Here is a 15001-nt window from a genome sequence, read left to right as displayed (position 1 = left end):
CCCCTGCCGGCTGCAGGTAGACACCGCAGGTAACTTCCGCTTAAACTGCTAACGGTGAAGAGCTGTTTTGTATCTAGTATTTATGTTTATGAACTGTATTTTTAAAGTTTACTGACCAGCAAACTCTCGCACACGAATCTCCTTAACATAATATAATATATACGTCTCATTTTAGCGGAACTAGGTTTAGTTCCGCTTATCAAGTGGGGCTAAATACAACTGTACACCCGTGTACTAACTTTCAAAATAAAAGCTGAGAAGCCCAGTGGAGGAACGAATATGGTAGCTGGTTCAAGTTTCAGGTTTATTTAATTTATAGCAAACAGGTTTTGCACCAAAGTGCTTCATAATTTAAACTACTCAAAATCAGTTTGGGATATTGGGATACGGGTGCATATATGCATGTGCATTATTGAATATGCAATAAAAGTCAAATGAAATGTGTTGCACTAGCACATATCTGCATTGTAAGGGAAGACATAAATAAATGGTCTTGCAAATAGGAGCATAAAAAGACATGTAGGTCTATTTGCATAGCAAATGTTTAAGAAATGAAGCAAGATAAAAAAAAATAAAAAAAAACAATTCAAACCATAATTCAAAAACTCAAGACCATCTGTATTGAACTCTTGCTATACCAGAGGTGAGAAGCTGCTACAGGAAAAATGCCCTGCTCCTGGCTTCATTTAATTTTTTATAAGAAGAGGGCAGAGCCAACATGCCACAGAGGGGGGAGGTAATGGGTCAGGTGATGCTATAAGGGGGTAAGAAGTTCAAAGATATATGCAGGGAACAAACCATGCAGAGATTTATGAACTAGCCTATTGCCAATGATCCAGCAGCCATTGGGTGTAGGGATGTGCGTGACTTTTTGGTTATTTGTGCATGAATGTGCATGAATTCTCCCAAATAGAAAACATACACCACTCTTAATGAAGGTTATAATTGCACAAATGACTGGTTCCCAGATGTCTTAAATTTACATTGAAATCAGTTTACATGTAAAAGTGAATGAAAATCTTGTCTCTCTTGTCTGCTGTGAAAGTGACTGCCCTGCTGGAAAAACCTGCATAGACCAGCACCAAAACACAACATGTGCTGGTCAAAATCTTAAATAAAACCAAAAAGTTCTTCGCAAAACGTCAATTCACAGTTTCTACAAAGGTTTCCACTTTTATTTTGAAAGAAGAATCCAAACATCCACCGTCACGAGACTACAGAAATGGCTTCTGAAACTGAGCAGAGGGGCCTAAACTCATTAGGTGACTTAATATAAGCCTGACAACTGGAATGTAAGTCGTTTTGGTTACATGATTTTACAAAAATCTACACACGGTTACGCTTCATGTATGCGTCTGAAACACGTTTAATATCAGGAGGGGGGCGGTTATTCGGAAATTTTGGGCGGAAGTTTAGACGTCGTGCCGGTGTTTGTCCGGCGGTGAAGCAGCCAGTGGGTCTTCGAGCAGGAAAAAGCGCCAACTTCTGCCGCACCGTCTGAATCGTCAAACACTCTGTACATGGCTCTCAGAGTAGATATTCCATGAAATATATCAAACTTCGACTTGGAATGACTCACTCAGGTAAGTGCAACAACGCTTAAACACTATTGTGGATTAGTTTATTGCGTTTTCTGTGAGTGAACTGTTAGAAACGGCGTGCTGCCTGTTATCTCCTCCCACTTCTTCACCGCACCGTTTTGACCCAGTTTTGTCGTTGTATTGTCTGCAAAGTGCTCAGCAGCAGTTCACTGCGTGCTATTTGCTGACCCGTAGCTGCCAGCTAACGCTAAAACTAGTTAACCGTCGCCAACGTAAACGGTGCTTCTTCACAAGTCGAGGGGGGGGGAATGAAAACAAGAGAAGCACCACTGGCTTGAATTAGCTATAGCCAGCTAACATGTTACATAATACGTCGTTCAGTCGGTTACCGGGTTGGATTCTGTAAACCAGAGCGGTCTACATTAACTTAATCTAGCCACTTTTGCTACCCTTCCATAGCAACGCTATATTGACTTGGTGCGTAGTTTCCTTCGGTCACGTTAAACTCTTGATGGCGCCCGCTGAAATTTAATTCCATTTCCATGTCTTTCCAGTGAGGTGCGCTGTTGCATCTCTGTAGAAAAAGTCGCCCTCTGGGTACCAGAAAAAGATGCCAGGCCTGCAGGGTGAAAATGTTGTGGCGGCGCTTGGGAGCCCCATCAAGAAGAGTAAACTCTCTCTGAAGTTCCTCCAGAAGAAAGACACCAAAAGGGCTTTGGATTTCTCTGAACCACAGGCGGATGAACCCAAAACTGTTGAACCAGTGGAGCCTGAGGCAAGGTGGGTCGGTGCTGTGAATGTGTGATTCATTTGAGGTCATACAAAGTTCAAAACACTGCTTTACCATGTCAAGGAATGTGGTGCCTGGCTGGCATGTTTTAGGAAGTTCTCAAACAGTAAACAAAATTTAATTCATAATAAACTTTTTTTTAGGCCAGAGTAATTTACATGTAGATGGAAATGCCTTAAATTTAGATATTTGGTTTGAAAATAATCTTTATTTTGCTTGGATAATTGTCTCAATGCTCCTGAAAGCAGAATATCAAAGAATCAGGTTTATTCAGCTTTCAGCATAGTTTATGATTCTGACCAAGCTGTAAACACAAACTAGACAATCATTCATGTTTGTTTTTCTACATGTTTTTGTTTTTTTCAGGACTGCCCAGCACTACTAAAACTGCAAGAATCAAACCTGACTGATGTTTTGATTTTATTTTTATTTGAAACTCTGCTTTCTTCCTTCACTGTTCAGCGGCTGTGATCAGGAGGTCCCTGGTCCTTCTCCATGTCCAGCCTCACCTGGCCTCCTCCTGTCATGTGAGAAGAGAGAGAGCTTGGTGCCATTTGTGGGCCTCAACAACTTGGGCAACACCTGCTACTTGAACAGTGTCTTACAGGTGGGTCATCACCATAGACAGGTTGGGTACACATCTTTAACAGCTGTTTGTTAATTAAAAAAAAATAAACACATGTATTTATGTCTGCATCCATCTCTGCTGATCTTTTTACACTGATAAATTATGACCCACAGACTTTCTTAACGGATGTAACTTTATTTTCCAGTGTGTCATTATATAACAAGTCATTACATACAAAGCCATGATACAGGCCTTTTCTTGCATGAAAAACTATAAAGAAACCTGAGGGAAATAATTCTGTAGGAAACAAAATAACTCTCCCTTTCACTAAGAATATTGTTGAACATTCACTGTAGACAGAAACACTGTTTGGCCCAATGTAGAGAACTGTGTCTTCTGTGGCTGATGTAGAACAGATAAAACCTGTAATTAAGAGGCTTCTCCACAGCATTCTGTGTCCTCTTGACAGTTCAGATCAAGTCATTTCACTGACAGAGATTGACTGGCACTTGTTCATTTGCCTCAAGGCACTTGAATGATTGTCTCTGTAACAGCTATTTAAATAGTCAGTAGCCATAGGGTCATATTTTATTTTGTTTGGAATTAGGACATAAAATATGTTTTAGGAAATTGTGAGTACTATTTCAGACTGTTAACCTTATGTAACATTTATATTTGGATTAGTTGTGAATAGTAATTTTTTTATGTCCATCCATTTTCTACTGCCTATGCAGATGCAGTACCATCACGTTTAATGATAAATGAATGACATTACCTATGATTTATTGTTACTGGGAAGTATTGACAAAGATGTGATGTAAATATCGGTATAATTACTCAAGGCCTTAATACCCCGACTGCTTTCCTTTATATCTTGCATACTTTGGCTGGTGCGCCTGTAAAACAGATATTTTTAATTGTATTTTGTGTATCAGCATGTTTTTAAAAGTATCGCTCACAGTCAACATATTTTTTGTTTTTTTTATGAAGTGACTGTGTGGTTCTTTATAAGTGTGTTTTCCAAGACCAAAAGAAGTGACATCCTGAAGAAAACTTTACTTAGAAAGCTTTTTTTGACTTTTCTGTGCAGACAGATTCCTTCTGAAAAAGTCAATGATAACTAATGTTGATACATGTCTGCTACCTCAGGTGCTGTACTACTGCCCAGGGCTCAGAGAAGGCATAAAGAAACTGTACAACTTCTCTAAAAGAAAAGACAAACCAAAGGATGAAACTGATAAAAGCGATGAGGTTGGTGCAAATTTTCATTCAATTTACATTTCCTTTTGAGGGCTACTGTACAGTATAGTGTATTCAAACTGTGTTTTGGTTATTGGACCTCATTTCTTATTTATATTGTATTTTATTTCTGCATCCACATTCTCAGCAGTCAGAAGTTATATCTGAGGATGCACCGCCTCAAATCGAGCTCCTTGGCAGCTTCAACAGTCTGATAACATCAGTGGAGCAGCTGCAGTCTGACTTCCTGCTGAGCCCCGACAGCTTCAGTGAAGGAGAACTCGCCACACCGCCTCGGAAATTACTCCACACACTCAGGTAATGATATGCTTATTTTGAATGATAGGCTGTGTCCAAATTAATGAGGGATGTAGGAAAAAGAATTTCGTTTTCTGTTAAACAGGTCATATTATGCACATTTTCATACTTTTATTTTGGGTTCCTCATAGACTATGGTTACATACTTAAATTCCCCCCCAAAAAAATAAAATTCTGATATAGTGCATTGCTGCAACACCCCTCTTAACACTGTGTCTTGAACGCTCCATTTCAGCTCAGAGTGAGACATTTCACCTGTGTTCAATCTTTGATGAGAGTTCCACATGCACATTTCTTAACAGGCAGGATGTAGCTAATCAGAGGCTGAGTAGGTAGTGTGAGTGACACACATAAGTTACAGAAGTAAAGGCTCGACTCCAAACCAGGCGTTTCACGCAGCAGCGTTTCCTGTGGGAGAGAGAAATACTGTTTGGTGTGGACTTGGGGCTTTTTCACTTTGCAGACCTTTTACATGCACAAAAATGCTACATTACAAAGGAAAGGCAAAAAAAAAAATCCAAAAAGCATAATATGACCTCTTTAAAGAAAAGTGATAATTTGTTTGTGTGCCAGGAGTAGACATTTTCTGGACCCACCTTTTGTTTTTTTTTGTTTTTTAAATAATTGGATTTGATTAACTTAATTAAATGTTGTCTATAAAGAGGGTAAAAACTAAGACCCAATGCCTATATTAAGATGTAAAACCCAAACGACCTTATTAAAATTACATATTTAATTTGAGTGAGAGTTAAAAACTGAACATTTCCCAAAATTTCAAGCTGATGCATCATCATCATTAAATATGTTGGTTTCTTCTTTGGGTTGCAGGCAGCTGAACCCCATGTATGAAGGCTATCTTCAGCATGATGCCCAGGAGGTGCTGCAGTGCATCCTGGGATATATCCAAGAGGCTTGTGATACCATCAAGAAGGAGCAGAAGTTGAAGAGGGAGGACAACCATGTCATGGAAGTTAAAATGGAGAATGAAGTCGACGTGGGTTCCAGCAGCTCTGTAGCAGAATCTCCCAACGAGGAGGATGGCCAAGTCGGCGGCAAGAGGAAGAGTGACACTGAAGTGGGAAACGCCAAAAAGAAGCCAAAATCTGTGAAGTCCAAGAAAACTCATGCAGAGGAAGAAACGAGAAATAAACCCCTGACTCGCTCCAAACGGAGGTCCTCCAGTGAAATCACAGTAGATAACACCCAAAACAAAGAGGAGGAGGCAGAGGATGAAGGGATGAAGAAACAACACAAGGAGGATGAAGGAGAGAGTGACGGTGAGGGGAAAAGTGAGAAGGCATCTAAAGCAGAGGGGAAAAGAAAGAAGAAGGCTAAACTGAGCTGGCTGAGGCCTTCTGGGAAACAACCGAGCATTTTCTCTAAGTTTCGCAGTGTGGGGAAGATCAGCTGCATGACTGTGAAGAACCAAAACAAACCGGAGCAGGAGAACGAGCTGACTGATGGTCAGAGTCAGAATGAGAAGATCTGTGAGGAGAGAGCACCACAAAACACGGCTGGAGACAAGAAGGCAATGACACCTCAAGGTAGGAGAATATTATTCATACAAAGTCTGTAAAGTTTTATAAATTTCTGTTTTCGGGGTTAAGATGATGCTTGAATAAAAAAAATAATAAAATGCATGATTTGAAACATATTCTGGTGTTTCATCTCCATAATCACTTAAACCACCAATCGTATTTTATTGTATGAATGAAACAATCCAGTCATCATTAGTGTTTGTTGTACCCTGGTGTTGAAATGAGCAAAAATTAAATGGTAATTATCAAAACATAGAATCAATGTAAATATTAAGAGCCAGTAAAATGAACAAGGGACTACATACATTGCTTGCTGCTGCTGTATTGCAATTCTGTTAAACCTTCTTTTTTTTGTAATTGTATTTATCATTAACATTTAGATGTGCTGGTACAGGCTGTGAGAATCTGGAAAAATGTTTGGTTTACATACCTTGAAAGTGTTTGAAAAGTGCTTGAATTTTACACTCTAAAAGCTGCACAGACCGTATTTAAAACTAACTTAAAAAAAAATGTACCCACTATTTGTGTGTATATAGTGAAAAGAGTAGGACATAAAGTCTGGAAAGATGAAAGATTCCTAGTTGCTGAGTTTAACCTCTGCCAAGGCAAATCTGATGGCATCAGTACTTGGCCGCTGACATAAACTGACAGATCACTCAGCCCTGTCTCTCTGTGTTTCTGTTAGATTCACTTGGCCTAGACCTGATGGAGCGCTTGTTCCAGGGCCAGCTGGTACTGAGGACTCGCTGTCTGGAGTGTGAGAGCTTCACAGAGAGGAGAGAAGACTTCCAGGACATCAGTGTCCCGGTGCTTGATGACCAACCCAGCAGCCCAGACGACCTCTCTGAGGGTGAGGATTTTTACTACTCTTTGCATCCAGTTCACAAAGAAGTCGTCATGTTGTGAATGTGTACACCCTTACTCTTTCTTCCAGACCACAATGCAAATTTATAAAAAAAAACAAAAAACAAATTAATTTCATAATTTGTATCTTCTGTCTTCCCAGTCTCTCCTGATCCTAAACCAGAGCTGAAGACGCTGACATGGGCCATCGGCCAGTTTGCTTCAGTGGAGCGCATCGTCGGGGAGGACAAGTATTTCTGTGAGACCTGTCATCATTACACAGAGGCTGAGAGAAGTCTGCTGTTTGACAAAACTCCTGAAGTGATCACCATCCACCTGAAGCGCTTCTCTGCCAACAGTTTAGAGTGAGTCGATGAATTTGCTACACATTTACTGCTGAGCTCTTTGACCATTTCAGTCACTTTTCTGTCCAAAATACTGTAGATTCAATTCTGTCCTGCAGTACTCTTATGTAGATGACAAAGTAAGGATGTATTTGTCAGTTTATTTGAATTTTAAATCAGCTCAATGATTCTGTAGTTTATCTGCTCTCTCTCATTTCTTGAAAGGATACAACAGACGCATAATTTTTTGACCAGTTTACACAGAAATACGGATGTAATTTTGTTATTTGACAGATACAAAGATGATGTGATTTCCAGTGAGTGGGAATGATCATTTTTGCATCAAACTCTAAGAAAGAGACTAAGAAAGCTATTAGGATTATAATGATGTGACATTTGGAGCTGTACCAACAGATGTTTTTTTTTTTACAGTTCTTTACTATAAGAACTGTTTAATGCTGTTTTATCTGACATATTTTACCTTTATTAAAGTAATTGCAGCTTCTGCGATTTTAAGTTGCAATTTAAAGTTGTCATCTCCAAGGTCTTTATATGTGTTGCTGCAAGAAACATGGTTAATATTGTTAACAAGAAAGTAATTGTCATACTGTAAACTGTAATGAAGTCTGGTATTACAGAGGAACTGTAAAACTCTTATCTAATGTCTGAATTGTTCTCCTAAATGCAGTGACATGAATGTGAGGCACACTGCTAATTACTGTTGGTTTCCCCTCTTAGATTGGACCCGTATGCAGGTCTGTCTAAAGTGAACACCCCTCTGCAGACACCTTTGACCTTGTCTCTGGAGGAGTGGTGCACCCAGCCCTCGTCTATGAAGGGTCATCACTATCAGCTGTTCGCCGTGGTCATGCACAGCGGCGTCACCATCAGCAGCGGCCACTACACCGCCTACGTCCGCATGTCAGATCTGAAAGATAGGCAGCTCTGGCTGCGGGACAGAAAAGAAACGGAGGAGGAGCAGCGAGAGGAGAAGGAAAATAAAGAGGGCACACGGATGAAAGACGAAGCACTGGACTATGATGACGGAGAGGTGTCATTCAGCCTGAATGCAAGGAGAGGTGCAAGTTTGATTAGTAGCAAAACAGGAGGCAAGAAGCTGTCAGAGGGTGGGGTCGGACTCTTGGGGGGCCAGAGGAGTTTGTCTAGTTATGACCTTGGCAACAGCAGCGGCACACATACAGAGAAAACCGCCAACAATGGATCAACAGAGGGATCCAAACGGAGAAAGACCGTCAACAGCCTGGGCCACAATAATGAAGCGGGACTTAAAAAGGAGCCTGGAGTAGGAGAGGAGGCTTCCTGTGGGGAGGTGGAGGCCACAGAGCAGCAGGCTTTAAACGGCCTCCTTGAATATGAGGGCAAATGGCTGCTGTTTGATGACTCAGAGGTGCGTTTGTTTGAGGAGGAGGATTTCCTGCGAGCCTGCTCTCCTGAGACCTGCTCCTCATCCACACCTTACCTGCTGTTCTACAGGAGGATGCCTGAACGTGGACACTAACATAAACACGAGGGCTGCTGTTGACTCAGGGTTGTGCTGGTTAGGCATTTTGGCAGCTGGGTGCTCAGAGAGGGGAAAGTTTTGTTTTGCAAGATGGCAAGCAGTGCCAAAAATACTGTGGCTGCCATATGTTGAACTGAAGATAGTTCTTAGTCCAGAAACCTGTACTACAACAGTCTGGTCACACTGAAGGACCAAAGCTGTTTGAACCGTCTCATGGACTCCTATGCTGGGGCAGACAATAGATGGTATGGATTTGTCTACGTGCCAGGGATGACTTAAGCCTTTATCTGTTTTATTTTAATGTGACTGTCACCTCTGTAAACTGTGTACAGTGGCCTGTCTTTTTTTTTTTTTTTTTTGACACTGGCTTTGATACTTTTTCTGTCATTGTCTATAACATGTCCTGTTTTGATGTTTTCTCTTATGATTTTGTTTTGTTCCTTTTTACAAATTGGAAAAGCACTTTTGAACTAAAATGAGTGAAAATGCTAAATGTCTTTCCTCCTAGCTGATTATTTTTCTATAATCCAATATCCATTTAAAGGATAGTGTTGGTGCTGTATGTATTTGGATTAGATTCATCATTCAAAAGCCAAAATTAGAGCCAAATAAAAAGAAAAAAAAAATCCTTCCCTACAGTATGTAGATTATGTTTGAGGTAAGAGAGAATACGCTGCATTTTCCTTTCTACAGTATTCTCTGTAGTTTTGAAGAAAAGTATTTGCCCACCTCCCATATCTTGTCCGATCTTTGCACCGGTTCCCTGTTCTCAAGTTTTAACATACAAACCTTTTCTGTGGTTTTGTAATTCTGAAGTCTGAAATTGATGCAGTCGATGCAGGAAATCCATCCACCAACCCATTAGGACTTTTTTTTTTTTTTCTTTTTTACATAAAATGGACTAAAATGTTCGGCATCTAAATTTATACATCAAAGCTTGTCCATTTTTGGGGGGTTTTGTTAAGACTATAGGTGTTCGCACTCAGACCAGATATCAGAAACATTTACAATTTATATTTCTTCAGTAAAGTATCAGGTTTTTATAAGATGTTGCACTGTTCATAAAATGTTTTAAAAATTTTAATGTGAAAATCTAAATCTGTTTTTTAAAGGGTTCGTTCCTTCATTCAGTGACAGGATATAAAACGGAGCAAAACCCTTCTCGGTGAAATCTACCTCCACTTTTTCTGAAGAATTGGTTCGAAGGTTTAAGAGTCACAAGTGCAACCAATCTCAGCCGTATGCTCTGACTGTTTGTCTTCTTCATAGCTACATAATTCAAGGGTTGGCAGTTTGTAGTAATTATGTGTGATCTGTAGCATAGAGCATGGCAAAACGAAATGCTTTGACTTCAATTAAATCATCATCCTATTTTGCTTACTTTTTACAAATATGAGTCCAGGTATGGTCATTTTTCTAGACAACTGAAATAAATTTGATCCCAGCAACTTTATTTTAAGGTGAACACAAAATCAGATTCTGCCCTCAGAACCTGTTCTATCCTTGTCAATGTGTTCCCGTCATCACTCAGATAATTTCCTTCTGATTAAACTGCATGTTCAGAGGTTTTTTCATTTTTAAAGCTTTGCAGGTGAAAAACATGTTCATCGGGTATGCAGTGTTTGTAGTTTAAAGCATTCAGTAAGGGTGACACTGTTCATCTCAGGTTCTGCAGCAGAGTGCTTAAGGTCCAAGCATGGTTTCAGGGATTCGTTGAGTTTTTCAGCAGTGCTTCTGAGTTTTTATCCACAATGGTTCATCTTCACTTATTTCAATATAAATTGTATACACCAGGGCGAGGTTTCCAAAGTGCTCACAGATCTGGTTTAATCTGAGAACAGCCCCAGTAAGTGTGTTGTCTTCTTTAAACTGTACCTCATTCCAGCTGAAAATATATTAATGTTGGTAAGTTCATACTTTAAGCAATAAAGTTTTTACCTTTACGTCCTCACCGCTGATCCTTTTCATACTCTTACTCACATCCTACACATCTGTTGTCTCCATAACATTTATCCTAAATAAAATCAAAAGATTACCACCATACACTGAGTGAACATTAAAATATTTATTTAGTAAAATATTTAAAATAAACAAAACAAAACTACATAAAATTATACAAGGATGTTCAAAGTACCTTCACTTTAAAACATTCTTCCAACTAAAAATGATATTAAAGCATCATGATAAATAATGGTACCATTTTTTGCATGTTTTCATTGTTTTCCTTCCCCCCTGTTTTGAATTACATAAACTTTCAAGTTGTAAAATGCATTGCTACACCGTAATAAAAAAAGTGCACACATGAAATTGAATACAGGTTTTTGACACAATACATAATTAAATAGACACCTTGACTTTTAAAATTGTACCTTTTCTGCTGGAAAACTTTTTTGGCACTATGAGTAGCTGATAAAGGGATCTCAGAGCATTCTTCATTTTCAGTGGCTTTTTTCTTTTCTTTTTTTTACATCCAGCAGATTCTGTGAAGACTAATATTATTAGCTTTTTAAATGGTTGCATAAGAAAGAAGACTTGTTCCCTTGTGTAACATACGGCCAGCAAAGAAAAATCCTAAATGCCAAGGTATCTTTTAATCTTTAAGATCCACTTGTTCGTCCCTCTGATTGTGTAACAGTTTGTCTGTAAACAACTTAAGACACTGGAATGACGTACCAAGCTGCAACATGTTTAGCCTTTCTTTTAGCACACCCTCCCAAACACTGACCAACTTTGAAGACACTCCTATTTACACTCAATAAATTAATATTGCAATTTCTGTTATGTGTGTGCGGGTGTGTGTTTGTGTGTGTGTGCCTGTGTTCTCTTCATCTTCAAATGTCAAGCTTGCGAAGACTCATCCTGCTGAAGGAATCTCTGGAAAACAGAAAAACAAAAACAAACATGAATAGATTTCCACAGACTGAAAGATCATCTGATCTGTGGCTATTATTCTCTTCACTTTTAAAAAAAAAGAAATCTTGCTTGTGGGAATAGCAAGACTGTTAGGCTATGATGAAAAGTCCAATAACTAAGTGTATTTTTTTAATCTAGATGTATGAAACCAAAGTTTTAGATCCCCTCAGGCTTGATGAGTGATGTAAACGGCAATTGTAGGGTTCCCATTGTGATCCTGATAAAAACTGTCACATGACATGCTATTAAGGGTTGTAGACACATGGCTATGGCTATTCGGTATTCATTCTTGATATTCTCAGGTAGTTGTTTTTTGAATGATGATAAATGTACTGTACATGCATTAAAATCAGAATAATTCTATAATAAAGTTGTCAAAAGTAGTGATACTTAGATGCATTTTCTAAGTCGGATCTAAATTACCAGGATAACTTATATTGCCTGTATGATAAGTTCCTTAATTTTTATTCCCCATCTGAAGATGGAGGAATAGAAAACATTTCTGTGTGAAACCGAGAACATTTTCTTTTGTAAGGCTCAATTTTCTAAATGTTTGTTTTTGTAATACTAATTTTGACCACACTTGGTTTCCGCACATGCAAAACAAAACAATCACAAGTCATAAAGTTTGTATCGAATGTTGTGCCGAAATCTGAAATTCTGTTAGTGGCAAATATTCCCTGAATAGTTTTCCCGGCTTTTCTGGAATACAACTCTAGAACCGTCCTCGTATTGCAGAAATTGAGTGACCAGTGGAAACCGGCCATAATACAAACAGAAGACACAGAGACTCACAAAATGTAGTCTGAAAGTCCCAAACTACCTTGTCAAGCTGTCCGTTTGCTGCATGATTTTTACAGAAGCAAAAAAAAAAGAATTTAACATTCATAACGCATCATCTACTCTCACACCAGCTCTCTCCACACACACACACACACACACACACACACACACACTCTCTCTCTAATAAAGTGGACCTGTTCAGTCTTACCTGTGTGAGTTGACCTGCAGGACAGGTTTATAAAGCTGAGGGATCTTTCTGTTGATGAGGGGCTGCAGCGCCTCCTTCAGCCGGTGATAATTCCTCTCCAACTCCCTCTGGTACTCCTTCTGGTCCGGACCGATCAGGCTCTTGTTCTTACGTAGGGCATCTTCACACCTTTGGCAGAGAAGTCCAAAAAATACTGGCATGAAGATTCTGTAGTACACTTGGTATTTTTTGATAGGGGTTAACAGTCAGATGCCAAAAACACTTTCTACTGTAAGATGGAGAATTTCTGCTTCACTCCAGGCTCATTGGGGCATTTGGTTGTGTTAATGTTTTTATCTATACATTCAATTTAAGCCAACTGGTGAAACCGCAGCTTTTTGACTCATCACATGTTCTTTTCCTGAAATTTCAACATCGCTTTCTCATTATTTCAAGATGCAGATCATGCCATATAGGGATTTGTATCTCATAATTATAGCATCCATGTTAAATCTTGTGTCCAACAGATTTCCAACAGATTTCCAACATGTTGTACCATAAAATGGAACACCCGCAGTCCGTACCTCTTTGTGAAGTCCTTAAAGCAGAGCCGTAGCTTATTGTGGTGTCTGTACAGCTTTGGGTCGCTGGGGATCTCTGACAGAAACACCTGAGCCACCTCCAAGGGACCCTGAGAATTGCAGATAATAGGATTATCTATCAACAAATTCTCATAATAATGCTTTTATTCCCTAAATGTACTCCAATGCACATAAAGAGCTCCGTTGTATTTTTTTAATCAAATATATCTGACGTTTTAAAACTTCACCTGGTTGACAGTTGTGCCTACTGATCCCTGCAGGACCATCTGCAGCATCTTTGCATCAGCAGGGTCCTGGTGAGTGGCAAAGGCAAGCTCCTGAGTCTTCTTCTGCATGTCCTCTATTGCCACCTCGATGGGTGTGGATATGATCTGAGAAGTGACAGCCAGTTTTATTCATCTGGACACACAGCAGATGAATAAAAATGTACGAGGAAAGGCCACTTAATCTGAACGTGTTGTAAAGTCTACACTCACCTCCTCTTTGTGGATGATGTTGATGCGTGTCTTGATGTAAGGGAAAGCATGGGAGGTTGTGAGGATGGTCTTGCGTTTGAACTGTTCGTGCAGGTCCCCGTGGGCTCGCCCATCCAGAGTGAACGGGGTGCAGTAGACGAAACGTCTCAAGTTGTAGTTCTTGTCAAAGTATGTGATGCGGTCCTTCATCTCATATGTGTCGAAGTACGGCTCCACATACGTGATCTGGATGAAGGCCTGCAGAAAGAAATCAGACCTTATTTTTGATTGGTTAGGTTTTTAGATTGTTTCCCTTCTGTTAAGAATGGATGCTAAAGATGGACTTAAAGCTTAAAATAAAAGCTTTCCACAAACTCCTCCACTTCCTTTTACTTATCCAAGATGTAAAGATACACATTTTGTACAACACTGACCTTATTGGGGTCCAACTTGCACTTGTCCACTGGGTTGGAGTCTTTAATGACTTCTACCTGGTCCTCTCCAAACCGCTCGCCATAGAAACCCTGGGAGGGATGAAATGAGAGAGCCTCGTTAGTTCAAATCCCTTCAGCGATCACAAAATCTCGAGCCTACATGGCGGTATTTACCTCTAGCCTGTGAGAGATTTCTGCCAGTTTCGTGATAGCTGGCTCCTTGTACACAAACTCCTGCTCGTCTAAGTCGCCAAATTTTGAACCGTAAAATCCAACTCTGAAGTACGTACCAAACATCCGCTTTCCATCCTGCCAGCAGAGGAATATAAATGTTAGTTCTGAGGAAGAAAAGGACCTCAATTCATTTTAGGCATAGACTTTTAACTAGAACTAAAAAAAAAAAAACAGTAAAAATATTATTTTTTTGATAAGCCATCATTCAAATCAGACACCAGACGCATTATTCACTGCAAACCCTAAAATATCACAATAATCTCTCTTTTTCTTTTCTGCTTTATACAACAATGGGAAATCCATCCAACGGACTTCAGCTCCAGTTGTGACTGTGCGGTTCACAGGGGTGAAGAAAGGGGAGAGAAGGTTGTAGTTCATTCAGAGATGACCACTAAAAAGGTAACAGCGAGTTTCATTATCTGTATGACACTCAATGATATAGCGAATATATATACACAACATATTTTAAGTAACATCAGTTTAAATAGCCTGTAAAATGTGTGCCTAATGTCCATTGTTTTTTCCAGTCTATACAAGTGTACAAGGAATGTCTGTTGAAGCCAGTGTGAGATAGAAAGCAGCCAAGAGATCACCACCGTCAGGATTAACATCCACACATTTAGTCAATGGTAACCACAGTCCCAAATATTTGCATCAATGGTACATGTTCCAGTTTTTATGTGCTTGTTG

At 39.6% G+C, this 15001-nt stretch overlaps 2 protein-coding genes across 18 annotated transcripts in view; one reads left to right on the top strand and one right to left on the bottom strand.

Moving 5' to 3' along the window:
• Positions 1-1256: 1256 nt before the first annotated feature.
• On the top strand, positions 1257-10654 carry usp1 (ubiquitin specific peptidase 1). 2 transcript variants are annotated; one of them, XM_030434021.1, is made up of 9 exons: positions 1257-1583; positions 2096-2321; positions 2794-2938; positions 4049-4150; positions 4290-4456; positions 5285-6000; positions 6680-6844; positions 7001-7202; positions 7920-10654. In XM_030434021.1, the coding sequence occupies exons 2-9, from the start codon at positions 2152-2154 to the stop codon at positions 8698-8700; spliced, it is 2448 nt and encodes an 815-aa protein (XP_030289881.1). In that variant the 5' UTR covers positions 1257-1583; positions 2096-2151; the 3' UTR covers positions 8701-10654. The 2 variants fall into 2 exon arrangements, with proteins under 2 accessions (XP_030289881.1, XP_030289880.1); XM_030434020.1 differs by having other exon boundaries at positions 4287-4456.
• A 99-nt stretch (positions 10655-10753) lies between these two features.
• The window catches only part of dock7 (dedicator of cytokinesis 7), a 48710-nt gene continuing 44462 nt past the window's right edge, over positions 10754-15001 (bottom strand). For 9 of the 16 annotated variants that reach the window (XM_030434002.1, XM_030434007.1, XM_030434012.1 and 6 more), the window contains 7 exons: positions 14252-14377; positions 14078-14167; positions 13665-13901; positions 13416-13559; positions 13171-13277; positions 12608-12775; positions 10754-11577 (listed from right to left, as the gene is read on the bottom strand). In XM_030434002.1, coding sequence (XP_030289862.1) covers positions 11535-11577; positions 12608-12775; positions 13171-13277; positions 13416-13559; positions 13665-13901; positions 14078-14167; positions 14252-14377 — 915 coding nt within the window. In that variant the 3' untranslated portion in view covers positions 10754-11534. Of the gene's footprint in view, positions 11578-12439; positions 12460-12607; positions 12776-13170; positions 13278-13415; positions 13560-13664; positions 13902-14077; positions 14168-14251; positions 14387-15001 lie in introns of all 16 variants that reach the window. The other 7 variants (XM_030434009.1, XM_030434019.1, XM_030434004.1 and 4 more) reach the window with 4 other exon arrangements.

The sequence above is a fragment of the Sparus aurata genome, chromosome 11 (genome assembly GCF_900880675.1).
Source record: "Sparus aurata chromosome 11, fSpaAur1.1, whole genome shotgun sequence".
NCBI classification, from domain to species: domain Eukaryota; kingdom Metazoa; phylum Chordata; class Actinopteri; order Spariformes; family Sparidae; genus Sparus; species Sparus aurata.
Note: the sequence above shows the minus strand (reverse complement) of the source record. Positions and strands in the feature narration are given on the sequence as shown.

Bases quoted from the DNA above. Each gene is read 5' to 3' on its own strand.
- usp1 (XM_030434020.1), top strand. From the start codon at position 2,152: ATGCCAGGCCTGCAGGGTGAAAATGTTGTGGCGGCGCTTGGGAGCCCC. The intron at 2,939-4,048 runs GTGGGTCATCAC...CTGCTACCTCAG, and splicing joins ACTTGAACAGTGTCTTACAG to GTGCTGTACTACTGCCCAGG. The intron at 4,151-4,286 runs GTTGGTGCAAAT...CCACATTCTCAG, and splicing joins AAACTGATAAAAGCGATGAG to CAGTCAGAAGTTATATCTGA.